This window comes from Ptychodera flava, chromosome 12 (assembly GCF_041260155.1).
Source record: "Ptychodera flava strain L36383 chromosome 12, AS_Pfla_20210202, whole genome shotgun sequence".
Classification (NCBI taxonomy): domain Eukaryota; kingdom Metazoa; phylum Hemichordata; class Enteropneusta; family Ptychoderidae; genus Ptychodera; species Ptychodera flava.
Window position 1 is genome coordinate 28,288,378 of NC_091939.1, and position 22,434 is coordinate 28,310,811.

Sequence of the window (22,434 nt, forward strand, 5' to 3'; positions counted from 1 at the left end):
GAACAGTCATGGCCATGCGTAAATATAAAGCTCCAATTTCTAAGCAATTTCAATCAAAGCAGTAATCTTTTTTAAAGGTCAAAAATTACAAACAGATTATTAAAAGTATTCACACAACATGATGATGAAAAATTTCGCATTTGTTTAGATCAAATATACAGTTTCCGCTTTCTGCTGACCAAAAAGTACATCAAACCATGGAAAGCAAAATAACGATTACCATACCACATTTGTACCAACCCCCTTCCCAAGGTATCATGGACTGTACCTTGGCACCTTTCATATACGCCATATGTGCAGCTTTGGGGATTGTCTGAGTTTATTTGGACAGGAACAGACCACTTCATACCCCCTCATGCAAGAATGTGAAACTCTTATAAGACATATGCTTGGTTTCAAACACTTTTGTGTCATCTGGTCAGCATAGCTTACATGTGGTCAAGGTATATACCGTATGTGGGCATGTTAATGACGTTTAGCAGCAGGTAGTGACAGAATGACTTACACATAATAAACTGTAAGTTACAAAATTACTTTGGTATAAGGAAATCCCTTACACCCACCCACGATGTGCTACAGGTGTGTGAAGTATTTTTACTTCGTCGTGAACAGCCACACTTTCATGGTGTAATTGAAAGGTACAATGCTTTACAACCAGTAAACACTTGACAGTCTATGGTGCGTAGGTTTCATCAGAAGACAAGCCTTATCAGGCTGTACAAGGAAATAAAGTTGAGCAAAATTTGGTGTTAATATTTATGAGAAGTGAAGGCTTGTCACCCATGTTTACTGTTCATGTAAGCACAGTATGAAAATTTAACAATAGATCACCGGATAGAATTATGCATTATTGTCAAGCAGGGCCTTGTCTTCAACAAATATCAGAAAAACACAGATTTCAACCAACATCAATGTCACTAATACAATCTAAGTTTATTGATGTTTGTCAGGTATACATGGCTATTTCAGATCACCAGATCAGTGGTATTGTTTTGTTTGTTTTGTCGTTGGTTTTGGGGTTCACAAGGTCAAAGAGTCAGTGCGGCACATCCAGTGTTTACAAAGCCACTTCTGTTCAAATTTGCAAGTACAGTTTCTTCCGTGTCATATATTTGTCATGGCTGACCATTGTTTTGATTGAAAGGTACATTTCTCCAATGAGAAAAAGTTGATCATAGGATGTATGTATGGATGGTACCTATGTTTACTTCTGCATGTGTTCATGCTTCACTGGCTGCCGTGAGAAAGAATGAAATGCTTATTTCAAGAGTGCTCCATTTTGCTTGAAAACTAACTTGCAGACAAGTTTTTACACATAAGGAAAACTATTATTAGAAAAGTCAGGTTTCTCATCACGTCAAAGCTGATACAAATTCCTCTTGGATATTGACTTAGATGGTTACCACACAAAACACTGATAAGGTGCAAGTTCAAGATCGTACACATGTGGAGGTCTCTTGTGGAATTCTTGTGAAATTCATAATATCAGTTATTGTGCCAGTCTTTCTTTGGATGTATCATGCTGTTTAATAAACAATCTACCAAATTTTTATTTTATTGCCCTTGCTCCATTTACATGCTTGATGCTGTGACCTTCCCTTTAACATGCAGAGACCAAAGTCATGTTGGGATGTGTTAATTTAGCCAGTCATTATACCATATGCTGCAAAATTCCATCACTGGTTTTTATACCCACATAACAAAGCTCATTCCTTTTCGTAATGCTCAAATGCAGGTCAACTGCTTGAGTGTATCAGTGTGAAAATGCATTTAAAGGACTTTAAAAACCATCATAATATACCCATGTAGGTTTGTTTCCGGATCAGGGTCAGACGCATTTAATAGCCGTCTAGCCTAGCAGGAATCATCCACACTTGACAACAAAACAGCAGAAAACAACAATAATAAACTTTTGAACCGTGTAACCTCTTTGTATGACGTAGGGTATGTGGGTGTGTGACTGCAGGTGCAGTACCCCACCAAATTTTTTTTAACTTTAACTTTCACCGTTGGAAGTACCCAACAAAGGCGTGACTGGAGATCCCCTTTCCCCCTCCATGCTACACAATAGGAGTTATGTACAGGAAATTGCTGACCCTGTAGGTTTATTGGAGAGCCTGTGTCAAACAGAGTTAAGATTTAAATAATGGTAACACACCCCAATGATTTCCTGTTGCCTACAGGGAACAACATACCTTTTCTAGTGAAATACTAGGACTATCATTTTAAACAATAGTGTCTGTTGTCTTGTCAACAGTCATATCTTGGCTGTGCTAAGGTCATAGTCATGATCAGAGGTCATTGAACTTCACCTTGTCGTTCATCCCGGATATTTTCGCCCCATGCTTTAATTCGGATTGCGTCAGTCTCCAGGAGGTCATTAATGCTGGGACTATCTTATATTACCTTTGCTCAATAGGGTTTGAATTCATTGACCCCTCTGCTATTGTATTGTGTAAGAAGTCACTCTTGTGTATCTGTTTGCTATCATCACCAAAGTGATCACAAAACGAAACCCATGGTCCCTCTAGAGGGACTGTGACGAAACCTATCTGTACAAATCAGATAGTGGTACGGCTGAGAACAATACTCATGATACTTGTAGCCATGGAAAAGCATACATGTTATCAAAGAAACAATGCCAAGAAGGTTTCTGAAAATTGGAGATGACCTATCTGTTTTGCATTAAGGTTGTATGCACCTCGAAAGTGGAAGACTTAAACTCTTGCTTAAACTTTCCTGAATGAAACTTTCAACCATTCACTTTCAAAATCAAGATTAAAAATCTTGGGTCACCCGTGCAAATTTTGGTACGAGAGAAACAAAGTACCCAAGATTTACCGATATTTTAAATTTAAAATGGTCACCAACCCTGTGCTAAGGCGATGGAGAAAAATTATATGTTTGATTTTCAAAAACTAAGATTTTAACATTTTTCTTACACCAAGAGCTTTATAATGATCGCCACTCTAAGAGTATGGGAAAAGTCTTGAGTGTTCAATAGAATGGTGCTGGTCTATGAATTTCCTTTAGGTGAAAGTTTGACCGGATTTTGTTGATCCTAAAAGTAAATCGGACAGTAACATTCTGAAGGGCAAAATGAGGAGAAATTCTGAGTAAAATGTGAGACAAAAGGAATAAAAACTAGTGGGTATTGACTTGAGAATGGATCTGATCATCCTTGGCTTACCCTATGGGACTGATAAAAAAAAAAAGAGAAAACCTTGTTTTCTTTGTACTTTCCTGTTCTGCAAGGTAGATCATAACAAAAGGAAATCCTTTCTGACAGTCATAGACATTCCATTACATAACACAACCGGTCAATGAATCAAGACATATGTTTCAGCCATGTGTGAATTCACCCCAAGACATTTACAAAGCTCTCTGATTAGTCCAATTTCAGTGATATACTTGTTGATGAGGTATTTTACGTTGAACCGATAGTTGATGTAACAATGTGTATTTCTCAGAATAGAACTTTTCAAGTTGATGTAATTCTTTGAAAGCTGTCCGCAACGTGTGGAAATGAGTTGATCAGTAGAGATACATAGCCACCTATCTGTCTGTGTTGACTACTCTGTTCAGAAATGCCATAGCTAGTGGACAATATACTCAGAATTGCCTTGACATTGTGTGTGATCTATGATAAGTTACCGGTAGTTGTTTTGATTCAGAAATATTATTATATTAATGTTATATGGACTGCAGCTATTCAGTTTGTCAGCGCTCATGGAAACTGAGGAAATAGCAAATAGAAATATCAGTTTGAATAAACAATTACATGCATGGTTGTCACAGTGCAATCTAAGATTGTTGCCAGTTACTTGTAGGACACTGCAGCCCTGTGTATATATTGACAGCTGAAGAATTTATTGGTTTTAAACTGTGTGAACACAGAATACAGACATATATATATATGTATGATGTTTTAAATCATTCATAAGAGGAACCCTTCAGCTAAAGTAAAATCCTTAAAACTGTCACATTTTGAGGGTTCCGTAGCACCGTGGCTTCAATGGGCACAAAAATATTTTTGCAAATTGAAATGTGATGATGTGAAAAAGTTTAATTTGTACAGTATATAAATAGGCCACAGAAGAAAACACAAACATGCATTTATTTATTGATCTACCTTTCCTTTAGAAATATAATACTGGTAATTTTCATGTACGCAAGGGAATGATATGCTTTTGAGGGAGAGGTGTAAAATTTCAAATTTGCTTGTCAAAATGGTGGCGTGTTCAGTGAAGTATCCAGTAATGATCCACAAATATTGCTTGTTTTTACTCCTTTTGTCACATGATTTACCCAAATCCATTGTTACAAACATTGATTCTGACAGGGACTAGGGGTAAACAGGCTAATTTCCATGCTTGTTTTAAGGTGCCCATCCACTCACTGCAGTGTTTTCCTTCCAACACAGTACATGAGATTACTGAAGGCATCCAGTACGACTTCCCAGCCGGCCATGGTCATGACGGACCACGACGTCATATTCTACAAGATAGAGGAACTTTATGAAATCAACGTAGAGTTCTATGGAAAGTTGAAATACAGACTAGACAACTGGACTGAAGATATGCAAGTTGGAGATCTTTTCCTAGAATCGGTAAGACACAAACACTCATTGATTAGCCTTTCATAGTGGCTTGTAGTACATATGATGCAATACTCTTTATAATGGTTGAATTGAATAATTTCAGTTTGTCAAAATATGTCTCTCATAGGATTGCAAGTAGTAAAGTCACATGAATGTAGCTTTCTCCTGTGAGCTATAAAACAGCATGGGCCACAGTACTTTTACCTTTTTAAAGAACAATTTAAACGTATTTATTAAAGATAGTTAGTGCCTCAAAACTGAAAGACTCAAACTTTTGCTCAGGTTTTCCTAAATGAAACTTTCAATCATACTCTTACCAAATCCAGAATAAAAAACAGGGGTCACCATGCAAAGTTTGATAATAGAGAAACAGATTACCCAACAGTATCTGATATTTGAAATTCAAAATGGCTGCCATCCCTTTGTTAACTCTATGGAGAAAAGTCAAAACTTTTGATTTTTGAAAAACAAAGATGGCAATAATATTTCTCACTCCAAGAGCTTTGAAATTAGCCCCTGCAAAAGGTAGATCAGAAAAAATTGTAAAAATTTGAATCTGAATATCTGTCCATAACTCCTATTCTACCTTTAACCCTTTCACCACTATGGTTTGGCCCAAGCCCATTGTTATCAATGGTGAATGTGGACCTCTTTACAGGGAATTGGGGTGAACAGGTTAAGGATAGTACCGGTAAGTCTTATCATCATAATACAGATGAGCTAATGCTTTAGGAATAAGTGAAAAATATTCATATAAACAAGGTGATATAGTTTACAAATCGCATTGTTTGTGAGCTTGACCTAGTACCTACAGTACCTAATCCACAAATAATTTATGTTTTTGCTCTTCAGACAAAGAGTTTCCCAGTGTACGGAGACTATGTCAACAACTACCAGAAGGCCATGGAGACTGTTGAAAAGTGCAGGAGAGAAAATGAAAACTTTGAAAATGTCGCGCAGAGAATTCCAAAACCAAGTTCAAAAGAAAATCTTGTAACTCTTGAAGGTAAACAAATTGATGTGATGAAATAAAATATCAACAGGTACAGATGGGATGGAGGTTTCAAAGTGTCAACATTTGAGTGTCAAAAGTTACAAAATAAAAAAATTATTTCCCGGTTTGTCAAATTCATTTGTTTTATAAAAAATGATCATAGCCATAACATAAATGCTCTTGCTAGATTGAAGTTGGGTATTTATTTCTCTAAGGTTATCCCTAAGTAAATAAATAGAAAGATTTATTTCATATGTTAGTTCCTTCTGTGATATTGTTACAAAAGGGAAGTGCAGCGTCGGTAACACTCACTTCTCTGTTACTTTTGCAATTCTCTGCTGAGCAGGGCTAACATGTCCCCAAATATCAGATATCATGAATCTAGGCCTTCCTGTGTATTAAAAAAATTATGATGGGATATGTTTCAAAGGCTTGTGATCGTGGTGACTGTAAAGGATTTATTCATCGCATCGTTCACTTTTGATATGATCTGTTTCATTGTAGGTCTTCTCTACAGGCCACTGCAAAGGGTGACCAAAATGACCCTGACCCTACATGTAAGTGTCTGTGTTTTTATGTTTCTCCTGTCGCTGTGCTTTGAGTCCACCCCTCGTTGAGCTCAAAAGAACAGCAGTTAAAAAGCCAGTCTTTAAGAAAACTATGACACACTGCATTGTTGGTGTGAAATTAAACATATAGGGTCATACCTAACAAAATATGTGGAAAGCTAGTGAAAGCTACAGAAGAATTGGATTAAGGTTTTGTTACCTGGAAAGAAAGTGCTGCTTGTCCTTGACTTTGATGAAATAATCAATTATTTAGAGTCAACTGCATGATAGCACGACATACTGTCTAATATGAAAACTTGATATCTAGTCAACAAATGAAACCAACAATGATAAATTTCAAGTGGATTCCCCAGTCATTTCATTCAGGTGCTCTTTAGTTCACCTTTGCAATCATACTCGTCGACGACAGAAATTGAAAGCAGTTCCCCAGTTATTTACCCATCCTCCCAAACCTTTTGTGAGAGACGATGTTGAATCACAGCAGAGACCAGTCAGGCAGATTATTTACAGAATTTCAAGTATGAAGGTTGTCCGTGACATTGAAACCATATCACTTACTGTACACTGTAATACCACCCACCTCTTCAATGTCATCTGCACATGACACATATAAACCCTGTTTTGAGTTCTTCATACAATGCCAATTTGTTGTCTTCTATGTCATTCTGTCACCTTTATGGAAATCTAAAAGATAGTATCAATGGCAGAGGTACAATGTAACTGCACATTTTGACTTCTTTTGTGAAGGAGGGCAATCAGCATTAACGTTTGATGATAATTTCATTATTTTTGTTCAGGAAAACAACTGAGTTTTCGTGTTCTTTCCCAAAAATACAATTTGTGTACAATATGTTAGTTTTGTCAGTGATAAGTGAAGTTTTGTTCGGACTTAAAATTCAGGGATCAAAACTAACATTAGGCATTGCATACATACCAATATGAAAATTGTTGTGGGAGCAGTACAAAAAACTGATTTACTAACAGCAAAAATCCTTGAAAAAATCATCCAGAATATCAGCTTATGGAGCATTTAACCTTTACCTGCCAGACAGTATCACTTCCCTATCTGCCAAGTCAGTAAAAAGCGGTATTGAGCCAAAACCATATGTATTTTCACTCAATGACTTGGTATGTTATAGCAGCTTTAGTCTGTGAAAATCATGTATACAGTATCTCTGTCTTCAGGGACCTTCAAGTCTTCAAGTCTTTGTTAAAACGCACCATATGGGACATGTTTTTCTTCACTAGCTTTAACCCACTTGACCTGATGGTGAAATATGAACTTGGCAGGTAAAGGGTTAAAACACTAAAATCTCTGTAAGTTTTGGCCAAAGGTTAAAGGGAGGTGTGAATTGTCGAGACTCAACACCAGAGTGTTTGAGATGATAAGAAAATTACCTATATTCCAAAGTAATTGATACCAAATCTGTCAGATTTTCAACACTTACAAACCAATAACCAAGGGGCTTATTGGTAATTAGGGTGGTGGTAGGTCAGAGGTCAAGTAGGAAAGTCGTTCCAGAGACTGACAGCTAAGCTTCAGAAAACGGAATCGAGTACTGTTAAATGTCCCATCTAAATTTAACAGCAAAGTCCAAGGTATCAGGGTGTGTTTTGTCTCTTATCATCTGATTGGTGATCAGCTGATTCCACACTGTCAAAGAGACTGCTTTTCAACCAAGAAGAAAGGTGTCACTCTCACATCTCATTTTTCCGCTCATAAAATATTTACTACGCCTCCCTACATGACCCATTTTCCAGTGACGAGTAGTTCTGTGTTGACATCAATGTCAGGTGACATTGTTAATAATTCATGGTATAATGCGGTTAGTGTGTACTTTCAGTTTTGTGAAGTATGCCATCAAATCAAGCTGAAAAAGATAAATTAATATTTACATAGATGTGTGATTCATCAAACCACCAGACTTACCAATTAATTGTCAGTCAGTTTGTCATATTTGTGGATTTGATTTATTTTGTACGAAGTGCTGTGCTTTGATGTGACGTGCATACAATGTATTTTTTCGTGACAGCCCAGCGATGTTCAGTGAAGTCCAAAGGTCAAATGTCACAGTTAATAATTGTGAGGTAATGATAATGATGTGACATGAACACCTGTACCACAGATGAATTCACTGTGATTGAAATAATAATAATAGAAAGAGTATGTAAAATTCAGTACCTGACCCTATACTGAAGCTTCCTTTGCCTTTCACATGTTTTGTTTTATAAAATTAAATATGTATCCCATTGCTCTCCTCGTGAATGTGTTCTGATTTTCACAGATCACAATGTCATTCTCAAAGAGGTGCCGGGCAAAAATCCAAAATGAATAATAATGGAATCCAGTTCATCTGATAGCGTGTTTGAAAATTTCAAAGAGGTAGAGCTATTGGAAAAATAAAGCAAAAATCGTGATGATACTTGACTTTGTAGTTTTGCATCAGATGGACTAAGTATCCGCTTACTTTGTTTCTTCACTTTCATAATATTGCTATAATCGTGTCTTCTACATTGTCTAGCATTCCCTTATCATGACTTTCATTTCTTCAGGATTTAATGAAGCACACACCAACGGACAGTCCCGACTACAAAATATTGCAGAAGGCACTGACGTGTTCTGAGGAGTTCCTGAGTCAGGTCAACGAGAGGGCCAAACTCAAGGGTAAACTGAAGAAAGAGCACAAGAAGTCACCAAGCACTTCTAAGGAAAGTCAGAAGGTAAGTTGTGTAAATCTTAAGTGTGGAAGATTAGGGTTATTTCATTCAGTTTATGGGGAATCGTTTATTAATGACCGCACAACAGTGTGCTTTGTCAGCTAATATAAGGCACAAGTAACTAAACAAACATAATTTGATGCAAATATTACATATATACGTGTACATATTATTGCACATGCTATTCAGCTGATGCAAAGAAGTTCCCAGAAAAATTCAGAAATGTTTTAATTTGTGCTCATGCATGTCAAAGATCTATGAATTTTCTTTTCAGTTTCAAGATATCAAATCATTGAAAGTACTCACCTTCCAAAATGTTGATATTTGTGTCAGTTAAACTGTCTTATAAATATGTTTTGTGTTTGGGGAAAAATACCGTCTAAAAAATTAAAAAGACAAGGTGAAAATATTGTATATAATAACATGAAGATGTGCATATTTGACTTGAAAAACACGTGCAGCAATGGTTATTTCCAGTTTCTAGATGCTGAGTATTTAGCTACATTAGAGCTATCATGTCAACCTTGTGTACCAATGGCATCAACAATATTTCATGAGAATTGCGTCATTTGTGAGAAGGTGTTGCTTTCTGTGATGTGACCTATAGAATTAATCGTCATTAGCCTTGTAATAGTTATATTTAGTCAGTGTTTAATGTTATTTTTCAGAAGAGAAAGTTGATAAAGGAAGGCCATATAGTAGAGCAAGTTGACCGCACCAACAGAAAATTGCGCCAAATTTTCCTCTACACAGACGTAATCATCTGCGCCAAACAGAAAACAACATCAAGGTAAGTCTAAAAATGGAAAAAGTTGGGTTATTCCATCGCAAAAGTTGGGTTATTCCATTGTAATAATATCACAAACACTGAATTTTTATCAGACTTGGACACCATTTAAAATTCCATCTTTCCTCTCAGAAATAAAAGACTGACATTTTAACAAGGAAATAGGCCTGTATTTTTATTATCAAGAGTGTCTATGCTGAGGACATGAATGGGGGAATGAGGTCAACCAGAAATTAAAAGTTTCCTCCATTTTTGGCATCTGCCTGACAGGAAATGTCCCGTAATGGAAATTTAACGACATGACCTCATCGATTCTTAAAGCTTCTCATTTTTAGCTGGAAACACAAGGTGTATACAGCATTCAGATGTGGATGATGTGTATAATAAGCAAGTCGCTGCACTCTGACCTTATGACCCTCATCAGTCTTTGTATGTTAAGGTTATACATGTCTTGAAATGGAAAGTGTCAAGCTTTTTTTAGGACTGTCCTCAAGGAAACTCTGAACCATTCTTTTTTATGGTCAAGAAAAAAATCAGGGATGATCATGCAAAGTCTAGAATCAGAGACATAAAATACCTAAAATTTATCAAGGGAGATATTTCAAAATATTGACTTTTTGGTGAAAAACTACATTTTCGATTTTCAAATGAACAAGGATATGAAAACTTTGATTTGCTAGAGCTGCATACGGGCCAGCAGACTTTGAATGTACAGTGAAGATTTGTGTGTCTGAAAAACTTCTCTGTATTTGGGCTTTTGACATTAAAGACTGTGTGATGACTTCCAGGTATGATACAGATCTAAAATTCAAGTACAATATAATACTTGATTACAAGGCAAATTCTGTGAAATTGTGGTATTACAAAATGGTATTTGTGGACGAGTACAAGTGTGTAGTTGGCTTTTTGCTTGCTGAGATTGACATGTGAAAAATTTACAGTTGGTCCTTTCCTGGTCTTTGGCCAATAAATCAGTCATATGCTACATCAAATTCAGATTTGAACATCTTACTGAGTCCATACATCATTTCGAATCACCTGACATCTCTGTCATTCTGTCAAAGTCTGAATATAATAGACAAAGTCAGATTGTAGTCCAGCATAATTGATGTAACTGGCTGGCTGAATCTGTAGCTAGCAATAGAATTGGATCACCAAAGAGTAATTTATAGAAGGCTGCCAGAGTTGATAAAACCATGGTGCCATTACTTTTACAATAAGTCCAACTGTAATTAATTTTTTTAGTCCTTGTTTCCTGGTTTGGAGGTCATGTGTTCCTTTCTTTTAAGAAAAATCACAGGAAGACAAATTTACAATCTCGCGGATGATATCACCTGAGTATCTTATATCACATTCCCAGGGTGAGCAAAAATGTTCGGTTATCACCTCTCCACATCTGTAGTTCAATAAACATTAGTAAAGATATCCACATTGGTAGATCAGAGCTTCCTATTATGCTTCATGTCAGCAGGAGCCAGATTTTTTGTGCGGCTTCCTTGCCCTTAATTGATATTTCTTTGAAATGTAAACATTCTCTGCTATGCAGCCATTGAACGATTGTCACAAATTGAATTCAAATTGTATACAGCATTTCACTGTTCTACTAGATGTTTTTTGTCATTTTAATGACTGAGTCAGTTATTTCACAGGTTGCTTTGACCAGTTTAGTAAAACCTTCACAGTCATTTGTGGTGTGGAATTATGGTACTGAATAGGTATAGACCGATCGGGCACACAATGATAATGTATAATTTGTGTGTACTCTAACACCATGAAAGTAGCCTTTTGTTGAGAGATTTACATATGAATAGCAATGGCTGCGAGGACAGAGGTGTGGTCCACCTCATCTGACCGAAACCCCTCGGGGATAACACTGCATACTGATAACAGACCCCAACTTCCTTGTTGACGTGACTGCAAAGACAGGGAGTTGAGTGCGGAGTGCACTGTTTTATTTCTGGAGTTTCAAAGGTGACAAAACTTGTAGATGCAAGAAACCAAAAGTTGTGGAGTCACTTCTGGACCAGCCAAAAAGATCCCAGATGTCAGCGGTCACTCTAACTACTGCAGCACTCTATTGTAAAACCAGAATTTTGATAATTTCTCTTCAGTGTGTGTAAGATGTAGAGAAGTTTGAATATTAAAATGGAATGCTATGTACGTGCATATTGTTACAGCCATGTACAGAAAGCAGGCATGGATTTTAAAGTTTAATGTTGCCTGACTGTCAGAGATATGTACACATTTTAGGATATGCAGGGTGCTTTTAGAGATTTCACTAAACTTTGAACTTATTTTGATTGTGTCAACATTACTTTACCGGGTGTTGACTGTAAGTTCCAACATAATTTTCAAAGGTCATATGCATGGAGTATGCATTACTGTCAATGGTGGATCTTCAGAAAAACTTCTAAAACAGCCAGAACTCTTTCCAGTGATTCTGTGTGTTGAATCGTAACTAGCTACAGGACATCAGGTACATGTGAATAAATAGGAAAGCTATTATGCTTTGTGTATTCTGGTATTACTGTGAAATTCAGACCAAATGTGGTAGTATTTGTTACCAGGTGTGCATTTGCTGCCTGTCATTGTCAGGTATGGACAGTTTTGTTAGCCAACAATTTGATACAGAGAACTTCTGTATGAAACATTGCACCACTTGGATTGAATCACAGGCTGTATATGCCAAGTCATGCAAACAGTATCAATAGCAAACAAAGGAAATTATTGGTTTATGAACTCCAGAGTGTGTGAGCCATAGATAACAAAATAAAACCTGAAAAAGGTAACTGAAAGGTTAGGATGTGAAACTGGTCGCCGAAAATACATGACACTGTTCCCAAAGATAAGGTAGATAATGTACTGAAAACAGGATATTAAACGGTGGGCTTGAAATCAGGACAAACTAAGAGTGTGAGAGCTCACGTAACCTACGTGTAAGTGAAAACAGTGTGCGTAATTGGCAGTAATTGATTTGTGGATGAGTTTTGTCGACCTAAGTTTTAAAAGTATGTCTTTTGTTTTCACTTGTGATTAATCTTGCTGACATTGTTACCAGGAATTTGAAAAGAAATACTGTCATGAATCAGAGGGTGACAGAACCTTGTATGGAAAAAAAAGGAAGTCAATGAATGTAAACAAACTTGTCATTTGATCAGCAGCTGAATACTGATTGATGGTACTGCTAAATTTTGACTCTTCCTACTTACTGGCTTTAATACATAATGAACCTTTTTACTGGCGCCCTCAACAACAAATCCAAGCTAAATGAGGCTTGTAGCTGCTGATGTGCAGCTGGCTTGGAAGGTTATATCCGATTGGTTGAGTTACTATTCACAGCAACTTAGGGAGCCTATTTGTACAATTTAATTACAATGGTAAGATTCAGCCAACCAATCAGATAACAGCTTTTGAAATGATGCAAATTAGCCCGCTTGTAGCCATGCTTCACTCACCTTTTTTGTTTAAAATGCCAGTAAAAAAGGGCTCATCACATTAGCTAAAATGCCAGTAAAAAAGGGCTCATCACATTAGCCAGTGAGACGTTAGTTACATTAAAAGCACATTCACATCTGAGAGGGAGAGGAAGAGACAGACAGGTGGACAGACAGATGGACAGACAGACAGATAGATAGAGTGACAAAGAAAGAGTATGCATGTTCTTGAATGATGATTGAATTTCTGTTAAATGTAATTTTGTAGAAATATACACCTTTGGGAGTTTTGATGTGGAACTGAAATTGATTTTGCTTCAGTTTGCTTGAAAAACTAAACATTTTGTATTTTGTTGTACATACTAACTGACTACCAATCAAACATACATGTAATTATAGTGAAAATCACCAGTGAAACAAGATCATTGTATAAATAATCTGAAGATACATGTAGATATGGTTGGGAGATTTTGGATAGGAGTTAACTTGTCATCTTTTCTTGTAACACTGTAACTGAATGAAAACTAACGGAAGGGCAGTACCCTGTCTTGTGCATTCCGCTGCACTGAGTTTGAATTTGAAGAAGTCGAACAGGGCTGAACAGAACTGACTCATAAACCAGAGCAAGATACGGCATAAAATATTGTATTTTAGTTGATCTAGTATAAAACAGAGCCAAGTCAGCTGGAAGACACATCTACTCTCATAGCATTTACATCGAATGGAAACTCTGATCAAGGTGAAAGGGTTACCCACAAATATTTAACAGAAGGGACTACATCTCAACACAGAAAACCTGTATTTTAGGTCAAAGCAAAGTTTATCAGACCAAACCCATGACTTCAATATCTCAATATAGGGGTTTTACCTTAAGCCTTTTATAATAGCATTGGCGGACCAAAACTGAGCTGTGAGTGGCTGCTAAACTTCAATACTTTGTCTTTATCTTTCAGTCTTCTATCAGGACCGAAGGAGCAGTATGATTGCAAGTGGTACATACCTGTAAGTGATCTGCTGTTGAACCCGCAAGACGATCAATGCCCTGGTAAGAACTGTTTGTGAAAGTTTAAGGCATCAGAAAAAAGACACCCAATAGTACATATACATGTAGTTGAATTGATACCAAACATAGTAGAATATTCTCTCCATGTTGCTGTAGATAGTGTCACATAAATCTTTTTAGGGCAAAAATTCGATCGATAAGAAAATTCAGTCAGTATGAAAGATGAGTTTATCATCTTTCAATGTTTTCCATTGATCATCTCTGTTTCAAACTCAAAGATGTTTTGCTATCAGTAAGGAAATCAGGCTGAAATGACAGTCATCTGTCTTGTAACAATGTATATTCCACTGTGTCAGAGTATATCCAAAACACCAAAGATCTCCACAACCTCTTCAGTATGTTTGTTTTGACTTTGTTGGGTAAAAATTTCATGAGACTTTTTAAATCTTTTCAAAAGCCATACCCAGGAGAGTGCCAAAAAATCCTGTTTTAAACAATCATCCATCCATCCATCCATCCATGTATCCATGCATGCATGCATGCATGCATGTATGTATGTATGTATGTATGTATGTATGTATGTCGGTGTCTGTTTGTCTATTTGTATGTATATGCAAGTGTGCACAGATGCATGTATTTGTCCGCACAAATGTAAACTTATGACTTCATTTTACACGTTCAGCCACTCCAGTTCCGGTGCCGGGTGAGGAAAGCCTTGAGACACTGAGAGCAAGAATTGCCGAAACCAAGATGCAAATACGCAGTGTACAGGGAGAAGGCAACAAGGTAAACAGAGTTATAAAATCCTGTATCCAACTCAGAGATAGTTTCAAATCTTCCTTGTTCAGTGGAGTGTAGAAGCTTGGTTTTTAGTCATTTGAAGATCAAAACAAGTGTTGACTTGTAGTTTTGTTATGCATATACTTACACTTGCACTACAATGAGAGAAATATGTGTAAGTTAAAAAATTATCTTCTTCTGTTTCTGTCCATACTTCAGTGTGCACCGAGAAAGATTTTGTTAAAATGAGGAGAAAAATGGTAAATTTTGTAGACTGTCAAAAACTCAGGTGAAAACGTGATATGTTGGTCTACTGTCCCTTGTAATTGCGTAGTACATGTGGTTGGTTTTAGTTTTGAAGGTGTTGGAGTTTCATAATTACAAGTATGAGTTGTTACTATATTTGGCCAATCCATCACACTAATATCGTAAATTATAAAACTAAAGCAATAGAGCTGAGAATAAATGTCATATTCCACTTCAGTATTGTTGATATAATGGGTGGAGTTTCTTTAGTTTCCAGTTTAAGCAAAAATGTCAATGGTTCCTGCTTAGGGAGGGGTCAAAGGTTTTAGGTCAACCAGAAGTATAGTCAAACACAGTGGTACAATGTAAATGTCTAAACAGAACAATGAGAATGGAATAGTAACAAACACTGTCTGTGTTATCGGCATATTTTACTGTCAGTGTACTGACTTGCATAAATATGTGAACATTGAGACGATTTTGAAGGGAAAGTAAACTTTTTGAGAAGCAAAAGTGGCGTCTGCAGAAATTGAAATGCTCCTTGTGTTAATAGATGTTTGTTTGAAATCTGTTCAATCTTGCAGAAGCCCAACAAAGGAGCCCAGAAGAACATTGACAAAAACAGGAAGAAACTGGCAGAAATGGTAAGACTGGCAAATTTTATTATTACCGTAGTACAGTCTCTACCAGTTCCTTGATATGCACCCATTTTTATTGAAAATTTTTGATTTAAGCAGTTTCACACGTAAAATTTTCTTGTGGAAAGATCAGATAATGATAAGGGTGAATAAAATAAACACAAAATGAAATACTGAGAACGAACAGGAAGTGCCCGGAAGTTGTGAAAGTGTGGGTTTTTGAGATTTCCAAAATTAGAAAGTAAAAGTGCTCAGAGGTTTGGGTACCAGGAAATGTTCTTGAGTTTACGAGAGAGGAATATTGTAGCATCTGCTAACATATGCACAACTATTCCCATATGGATTGGAGAAAGAGGGAAGGGGATAAAGACATAGACACACAGGCAGACAGACAAGGGGAGGGAGGGAGAGATAGATATACAAACAACATACTGACAGCGGTAGGGTGATCAGTCCATTGACTAGTTGTAGTTGTCTTAGTCATTATTTTTAAGCGTCCTTACGTTGTACAATAAAACATACATGTACACAACGAGTAATATCAACACAGCCAGCCCCTTGGGCTTGTAAGACACTGAAGTACAACAGAACAGATAAATAAATAAATTGTGCTGATAACACATTTTTCATTGTATTTTCCAACAGGAAGGTCAAATGTTACTGATATCACCAAACTTACCTCTACGTCTTGCAAACAAAGATGGCAAGGTGAGGATCTTGGAATATTCTGACAATCATGATTGTATGCATTCTAGTAAAATTATTTTGATTTGGTTTAAAGCTATACAATGTGTCCTGTGAAAATGAGGTCAAATTCATCGGAAGGTGAACACGAAAATATGCATCATGTGGGTGAAATTTATAAATTCAGTACAGCTTAGATTTTTAGTGCAACGTTCAACAAGAAAACAGGTCAGAGTGTGTTTCGATTTGCTGTGCTTCTAATATGGAACTTATGGATGATGAAATGAACTGGTAGTATTTCATTTTCATAAATAAAATGCTGAACTCCTGTCCTCCATATTGTGTTTTCATCTTGAAAAGGAACACCTGCAGACTCTTTATTTCAATATTGAAAGCCAAACATTTATGCATGCAACGTTAGTGATGCATGAGAAAGTAGGAAAAGTCGAACATCTGTTTCCGTGTATGGCATTGTTGTGTCCATAAAATTGTCTAAGGTTTGTGACACTGTGGCGTGTATACGTCAAACATACTAAAAATAAAGGGCTTTATTTTTAGATGTATGTTTAAGTAGCATTACCCTGACAGTAGGGGCTTCCCACTTCAATACACAGTAGAGCTGCACTGCCCATGTATGGCAGTGTTGTGTCATGGGATGCTTGGATTACTGCCAGTAACTGGTGACCCAATCTGTATTCACAGTGAAACCAAACGAAGACAACGTATTGCAAGCCTAAACACTTTTCCTCATATTTTATTCATATTTTTCAGTTTGTTTTTTTTTTTTTTTGTGATAATGAACAATAACAAGGAAGTGCATTTTTGATGTCTAGCCTTCTTGAAGTATCTGTTGTACTTGAAAAGTTGTTTAGTCACAAACAACTTGGAGAGTTTCTAAGAAGTACTTACAGGGATGGTGTGAGATAGTAATGGTGTACTGTATTGAAGTGAAGAAAAGTAATGAAAACTTGCACATACCACAGGCACAAAGCCATCTCAAAGAGTTACTCTGTATTTGTGTCAGGCGATGTGTCGGATCAATGTCCTCGCGCATCCTATGCGGTATTTTCATAATAACCTTGCTACTCTATATCTTACAATCGCGACTGCAGCGTCAAATTTGCCAGATATTGACCATTTTAGTGCAAGTTCAACAGTTTTTCTTCCGATTCGTATTGCAAGTATGAAACGGGATCTTTTACAAGCGTTTGGATTGGCAGTGAACTGCAGTGTACACGTACCGAGCATGAGACATATTCTAGCAATCGGTCCTATGAAACTGTTTAACAGTGAACACACATATGTAGCCGCAGAATGCACTGCATATGTGGGGGTCTGGTGGGGGATGCCTGGAAGCGATAAATGTTACAGAACAGGTGTTCTCTACTGCCTTTTTAGCACACACAAAATTCTATTCTTTTTGATGATAAATGTATTATACTGATTAATATCTTTATGATGATGGTGTCAGACATTTCCAATCATCTTATCGTATAAGATCAGCCACTTTGGAAAAAACTTACATCTCCTTCTGCTATCACTTTCAGTCTTATACACTGTTGATGTCTTCTGACTACGAGAGATCTGAATGGAGAGAATCAATAGAAAAGGCAATCCAGAACATCAAGGCTAAACCATCAAACTCAACACCGGTGTCAGCTTATGAAATACAGTCTTTGACTGCAAGGCAGAAGGTTAGTCTTCTCAGCATAATCTTTTCGTAATACTTATTTGTTTATACGGTGTAGGATATTGTCATAATCTTTCAACAGTGCCTTCCTTCTCATACATTTATTATGGACATCAAATCATTGTTGACCAAATGTCAATAGACTGATTTTCGAACTATGTGCATGCCCTCCCGTTGCCATGCCAACAACTCAGTGATGTTCTTGACACAAGAAAATTCATATAAGATCTATAGTCCAAGAAGATGCATACTAGAGGCCGCACTGGTTTAGAACGTATGTAAGGTGTCAGTGTGTGTAGAGTCTTATGGTAGCCAGCTGACTCCTGACTCCACAGTATTGAAAGCTGTTCTAATATTGATATTTTCCAACAAATTCACTTCATATCATCCCCTTTATGTATCTATGTTAAACTTATCAGCTAAAGTCAGCGACATTAGAAATAAACATATCTACAGTGATGGTGATGCTTTAACGGTATTAAGACGTATATTTTTGCTCATCAATAGGTGAAGACACTGCATCAGAATGTCACATCCATGATCATCAAAGATGGTGAGTGGAATTCTGGGATGCCTGATTAAGTAGGGGAATTTTAGTTGGGGACTTGAATCTGTGCTTACTTTGTGAGACGGAAGCTTTAGAACTTGCATTCTTAGACAAACATATCTCTGGATGTTTGTGTGTTGTTTCAATGACGAGTTTGAGAATCAGCAGATTTATGCATAGTAAAACTTACCTAAACTGAACTGTTCAGAGACTAAGAAAACTTCAGTATGGAGAGGTATTTGGTTTATAGACTATTAGTGCAAGATGCAAGGTATAATAATATTCAAATATGCAGATTACATTAATGAGCATTGTTTCGGTATTGAAATTCTATGCTAATGACCCTTAATCAATGTGGAATATTCATGTACCTCGAATCTTGCATTATATATTTATAGAGGTCCTTTTAACATAGCGTTCAATTTGAATTGGAAAAGGGGTCAGTTTAGACAGGTTTCCAGTTTAGACAGGGTTCAGTTTAGACAGGGTTCAGTTTAGACAGGTTTCACTGTACTCACCTTTTTGATACATTGAACGTAAACCAGACAGCTGTGACTTTTAGACATGATGCAACAAGGTTACTTGAGTATGTCTCTTAGCATACTGAAATTGCTTTGAACAACTACAGGTACTTTCCAAAGGTGTTGAAACCATGCTATGACCATTTCACCACCAAATCTTCATACTTCTTATTGATTTCTGTGCAAACCTTTGACCTCTATAATGGGAATTTTAATTTGAAATTAAAAAACATGTATTTTTTCAATAATAATTGAGTTTATGGTTCTCGTAGAATCATCCAATCATTAGGAGTATACAAGTGTCTTGAAGTGACAAATGTTGATAAAATATTTACTTGTTTTTCTCCAGATGAAGAATTAATGAGTGGTATCCTAAAAGTTAATGTACACTCTGCAACTAATTTTGAAAGGGAAGGAAGTAAGTACACAAAAACTACATACATTTTCATGAAAAAGTCATCAACAAATTCATGACTCAGATTTTAATAAAATATTGTACTTTTAGAATTTTAGCCAGTGTTCATGTTTAATAGACAATCAGTTTTTTTATTCAACACTCATGTTATGGAATACTATGCTGCAGAGTTTTGTTAAATCGTGTAAAACATACATGGAAGATGTTTATTATCTTTAGGTCTAAAGTTTTGTTTAAATGTCTGGGACATGACAAACTTACAGCCTCAGCCATTTAGCATGTACTGTTAAATGTAAAGCGTTGAAAGCAAAAAGACAGGAAATGCTGAAGACGGTCCAATTCTGGTGCACTAACATTTATGTCATTATGTGAAAGTGATAGCTAGCAGAAGTGGCGTGTATTCTCTAGATTAGTCACAGCAGTTACTGTACTATGACGTCTGTAAAACCATGTTATTATGAAATACACACTCATCTGTGACTGTTTCTAGCTCATATTTGGTATGTATATTTCTCTTCAGACTATTACTGTTGTCTGGAAGTGGACTCGTATGGCCATTTCTATCTGATTGCTAAGACAAACTGTAGTCCTGCAACCAAACAAGCTGAGTGGAACCAGGTAATGTAGTACTGAGATCTACATCAGTGCCAGTGAGCAATGGATCATATCAGTGAGGTGTCATTTCATTTGCTTCATGGAATCAACTCACTGCCCTGTGCCCTCTAAGCCAATATGATGTGCCACAATGCAACAAACTGCCTGTGATGCAAGTGGATCTTTCGGTTCACATGTAAAAATGTAGGCTGAGGCAAAGAAATTTCCACTGTTCCTCAAATTGATGCAAAGTTTCCAGAAGTCCGTGTCTGTTAGAGGGCGCACTGACTCAGTGCATGACTGAAATATACATGTTATAACCAATGACATCCATTTGACAAAATGAGTATTGCAAGGTCATGGCTACTTTGTCAGTGATTGGAGACAATCAACAAAACAAAAGGAATCTCTTTTATTTGATAAAACATGATAGGAAGCCATTATGTTGGTATATCATTGCCTATTGTACTTTTATATAACTACAAAATATAACAACAACCTCTGTGTTTTATGCAATAAAATAACTTTGCCATATGTTTGAGAAGACAGAATTGTTGGCTGTATGAAGACTGGCAAGCTATAGCCTGACAAACACAGTTGATGATTGACAGTCTCTTTGTTCTATGCTACAGGAGTTTGAGTTAGACATCGATGGAGCACAAACTCTGCGTATCCTCTGCTACAGACAAGAAGACTCAACGAATGGGGATACGCTGGTTGGCAAAGGTGCCCATGAGGTAAGCGTTGGGGGGATGAACCCTGGTTGAAATTGATCCCCGTGATGAAAAATTATTCACGGTGTATAAAACTTTTGAAATTTGACATTTGAATGGTGCAAAGCTTAAACTTGTGAATTTTCCTCCTCCTTCATCGGCAATTTATTTTTGACAATTTGCAATATATGTAATGTATTCATGATACTCCAAACAGACGAACCGTTTCTTGCTTTCAATCTGAACTGGCTGCAGATTTTACTGTTTGAATCTTCTGTTTTTATTGTCATGGTAATTACAATACTGTGGTGATTTATTTAAGTGTAATAAAGAGTTTCAATTATGTTCAAACTGCATACTTGTGGGTTACCATTGCATTTTGTTGTGAGTGTACATGCATGTGTGGGTGCATGTGCATGCTTTTATCCATATGAAAATATAAATTAAGGAATATGCAAATGGTTATGCAAATTAGCGGCCATGCTTTGGCTTGATCCTTGGGAGAACACTGCATACCAAATTCTGTGTGCAAGCATGCCTTGGTATGTGTGGTTCTGCAAGGTGCTGTATATATTCACCATCAATTCTTTTGTAAAAAGGTATGTCATTTTAGAGCTGTCCCCTCATTATCCAAGTGTCCCGTGTTTTATGTTTTCTTATCTCTTCATCGACAGATGCCAAAGTTGAATCAGAAAGACACCAGGGTAGCTGTCAAATTGGACTCGGTAAGTTTGCCGACCTACAAGTACAGGTGTGCTTGTTGTATTGACAATTTATAGTATTATGGTGAAACATCTTATAATACCATGCATCAGTAATATACCATTTGAGTGTTGTTCATGACTCCAGAACTGCAAATTTCAATATTTGCTTGTATTACTGTCAATTGAATATGTACTGAAATTTTGTTTTCCATTTTAGATTGAGGTGACAGTATCAATGAATTATGACTCACACGGCCGTCAAACCATGAAGAGATTTAAATCTAAGCGGAGTGGAGGTGTGTTTGGAGTTAAAATTGGCAAGGTCACCAAGAGAGAGGGCACCAATATTCCAAACATCATAACAACCTGCTGTTCTGAAATTGAACGTAGAGGTAAGTAGAGTTTTCCAAACAGCGCCTTTTAGCATTAAAACCAATGCAATTTATGATAATCATCATCATTTGCATTCTTTGCCATATTTACACCAGTTGTGCTAGTAGTTATGCTTCTTCACAACGGCTGGAACATAGAGAAAGAAAAAATGTCCATTTATTTGTGTAATTCCTTTACCAGTAGTTGATGTATTCCATGCTAGGTATGCCTGGATCCACACATTGCTGAATGGGACATACAGGATATTATACATAGGTCTGAAATAGGGCAGGAATGAAATTATTCACAAATTTGTGGCACATTGTTTTACTTTCACCATAACCAATCTTGTCTATGTGTTTGTGACATAGTATGGGCCACGCTTTAAAGCCCCAATAGCTGCAAATGCTTACTAAACTGATCTC

At 36.7% G+C, this 22,434-nt stretch overlaps 1 protein-coding gene across 3 annotated transcripts in view; it reads left to right on the forward strand.

The window, feature by feature from the left end:
- Positions 1-22,434, forward strand: part of LOC139145555 (active breakpoint cluster region-related protein-like) — a 52,391-nt gene that overhangs the window by 21,422 nt on the left and 8,535 nt on the right. For all 3 annotated transcript variants that reach the window (XM_070716788.1, XM_070716790.1, XM_070716789.1), the window contains 16 exons: positions 4,424-4,609; positions 5,453-5,606; positions 6,099-6,151; positions 8,717-8,884; positions 9,550-9,671; positions 14,056-14,147; positions 14,788-14,891; positions 15,716-15,775; positions 16,415-16,477; positions 18,001-18,147; positions 18,651-18,696; positions 19,561-19,629; positions 20,147-20,244; positions 20,853-20,957; positions 21,608-21,658; positions 21,855-22,029. In XM_070716788.1, the coding sequence (XP_070572889.1) occupies positions 4,424-4,609; positions 5,453-5,606; positions 6,099-6,151; positions 8,717-8,884; positions 9,550-9,671; positions 14,056-14,147; positions 14,788-14,891; positions 15,716-15,775; positions 16,415-16,477; positions 18,001-18,147; positions 18,651-18,696; positions 19,561-19,629; positions 20,147-20,244; positions 20,853-20,957; positions 21,608-21,658; positions 21,855-22,029 (1,693 nt within the window). The remainder of the gene's footprint in view (positions 1-4,423; positions 4,610-5,452; positions 5,607-6,098; positions 6,152-8,716; positions 8,885-9,549; positions 9,672-14,055; positions 14,148-14,787; positions 14,892-15,715; positions 15,776-16,414; positions 16,478-18,000; positions 18,148-18,650; positions 18,697-19,560; positions 19,630-20,146; positions 20,245-20,852; positions 20,958-21,607; positions 21,659-21,854; positions 22,030-22,434) is intronic.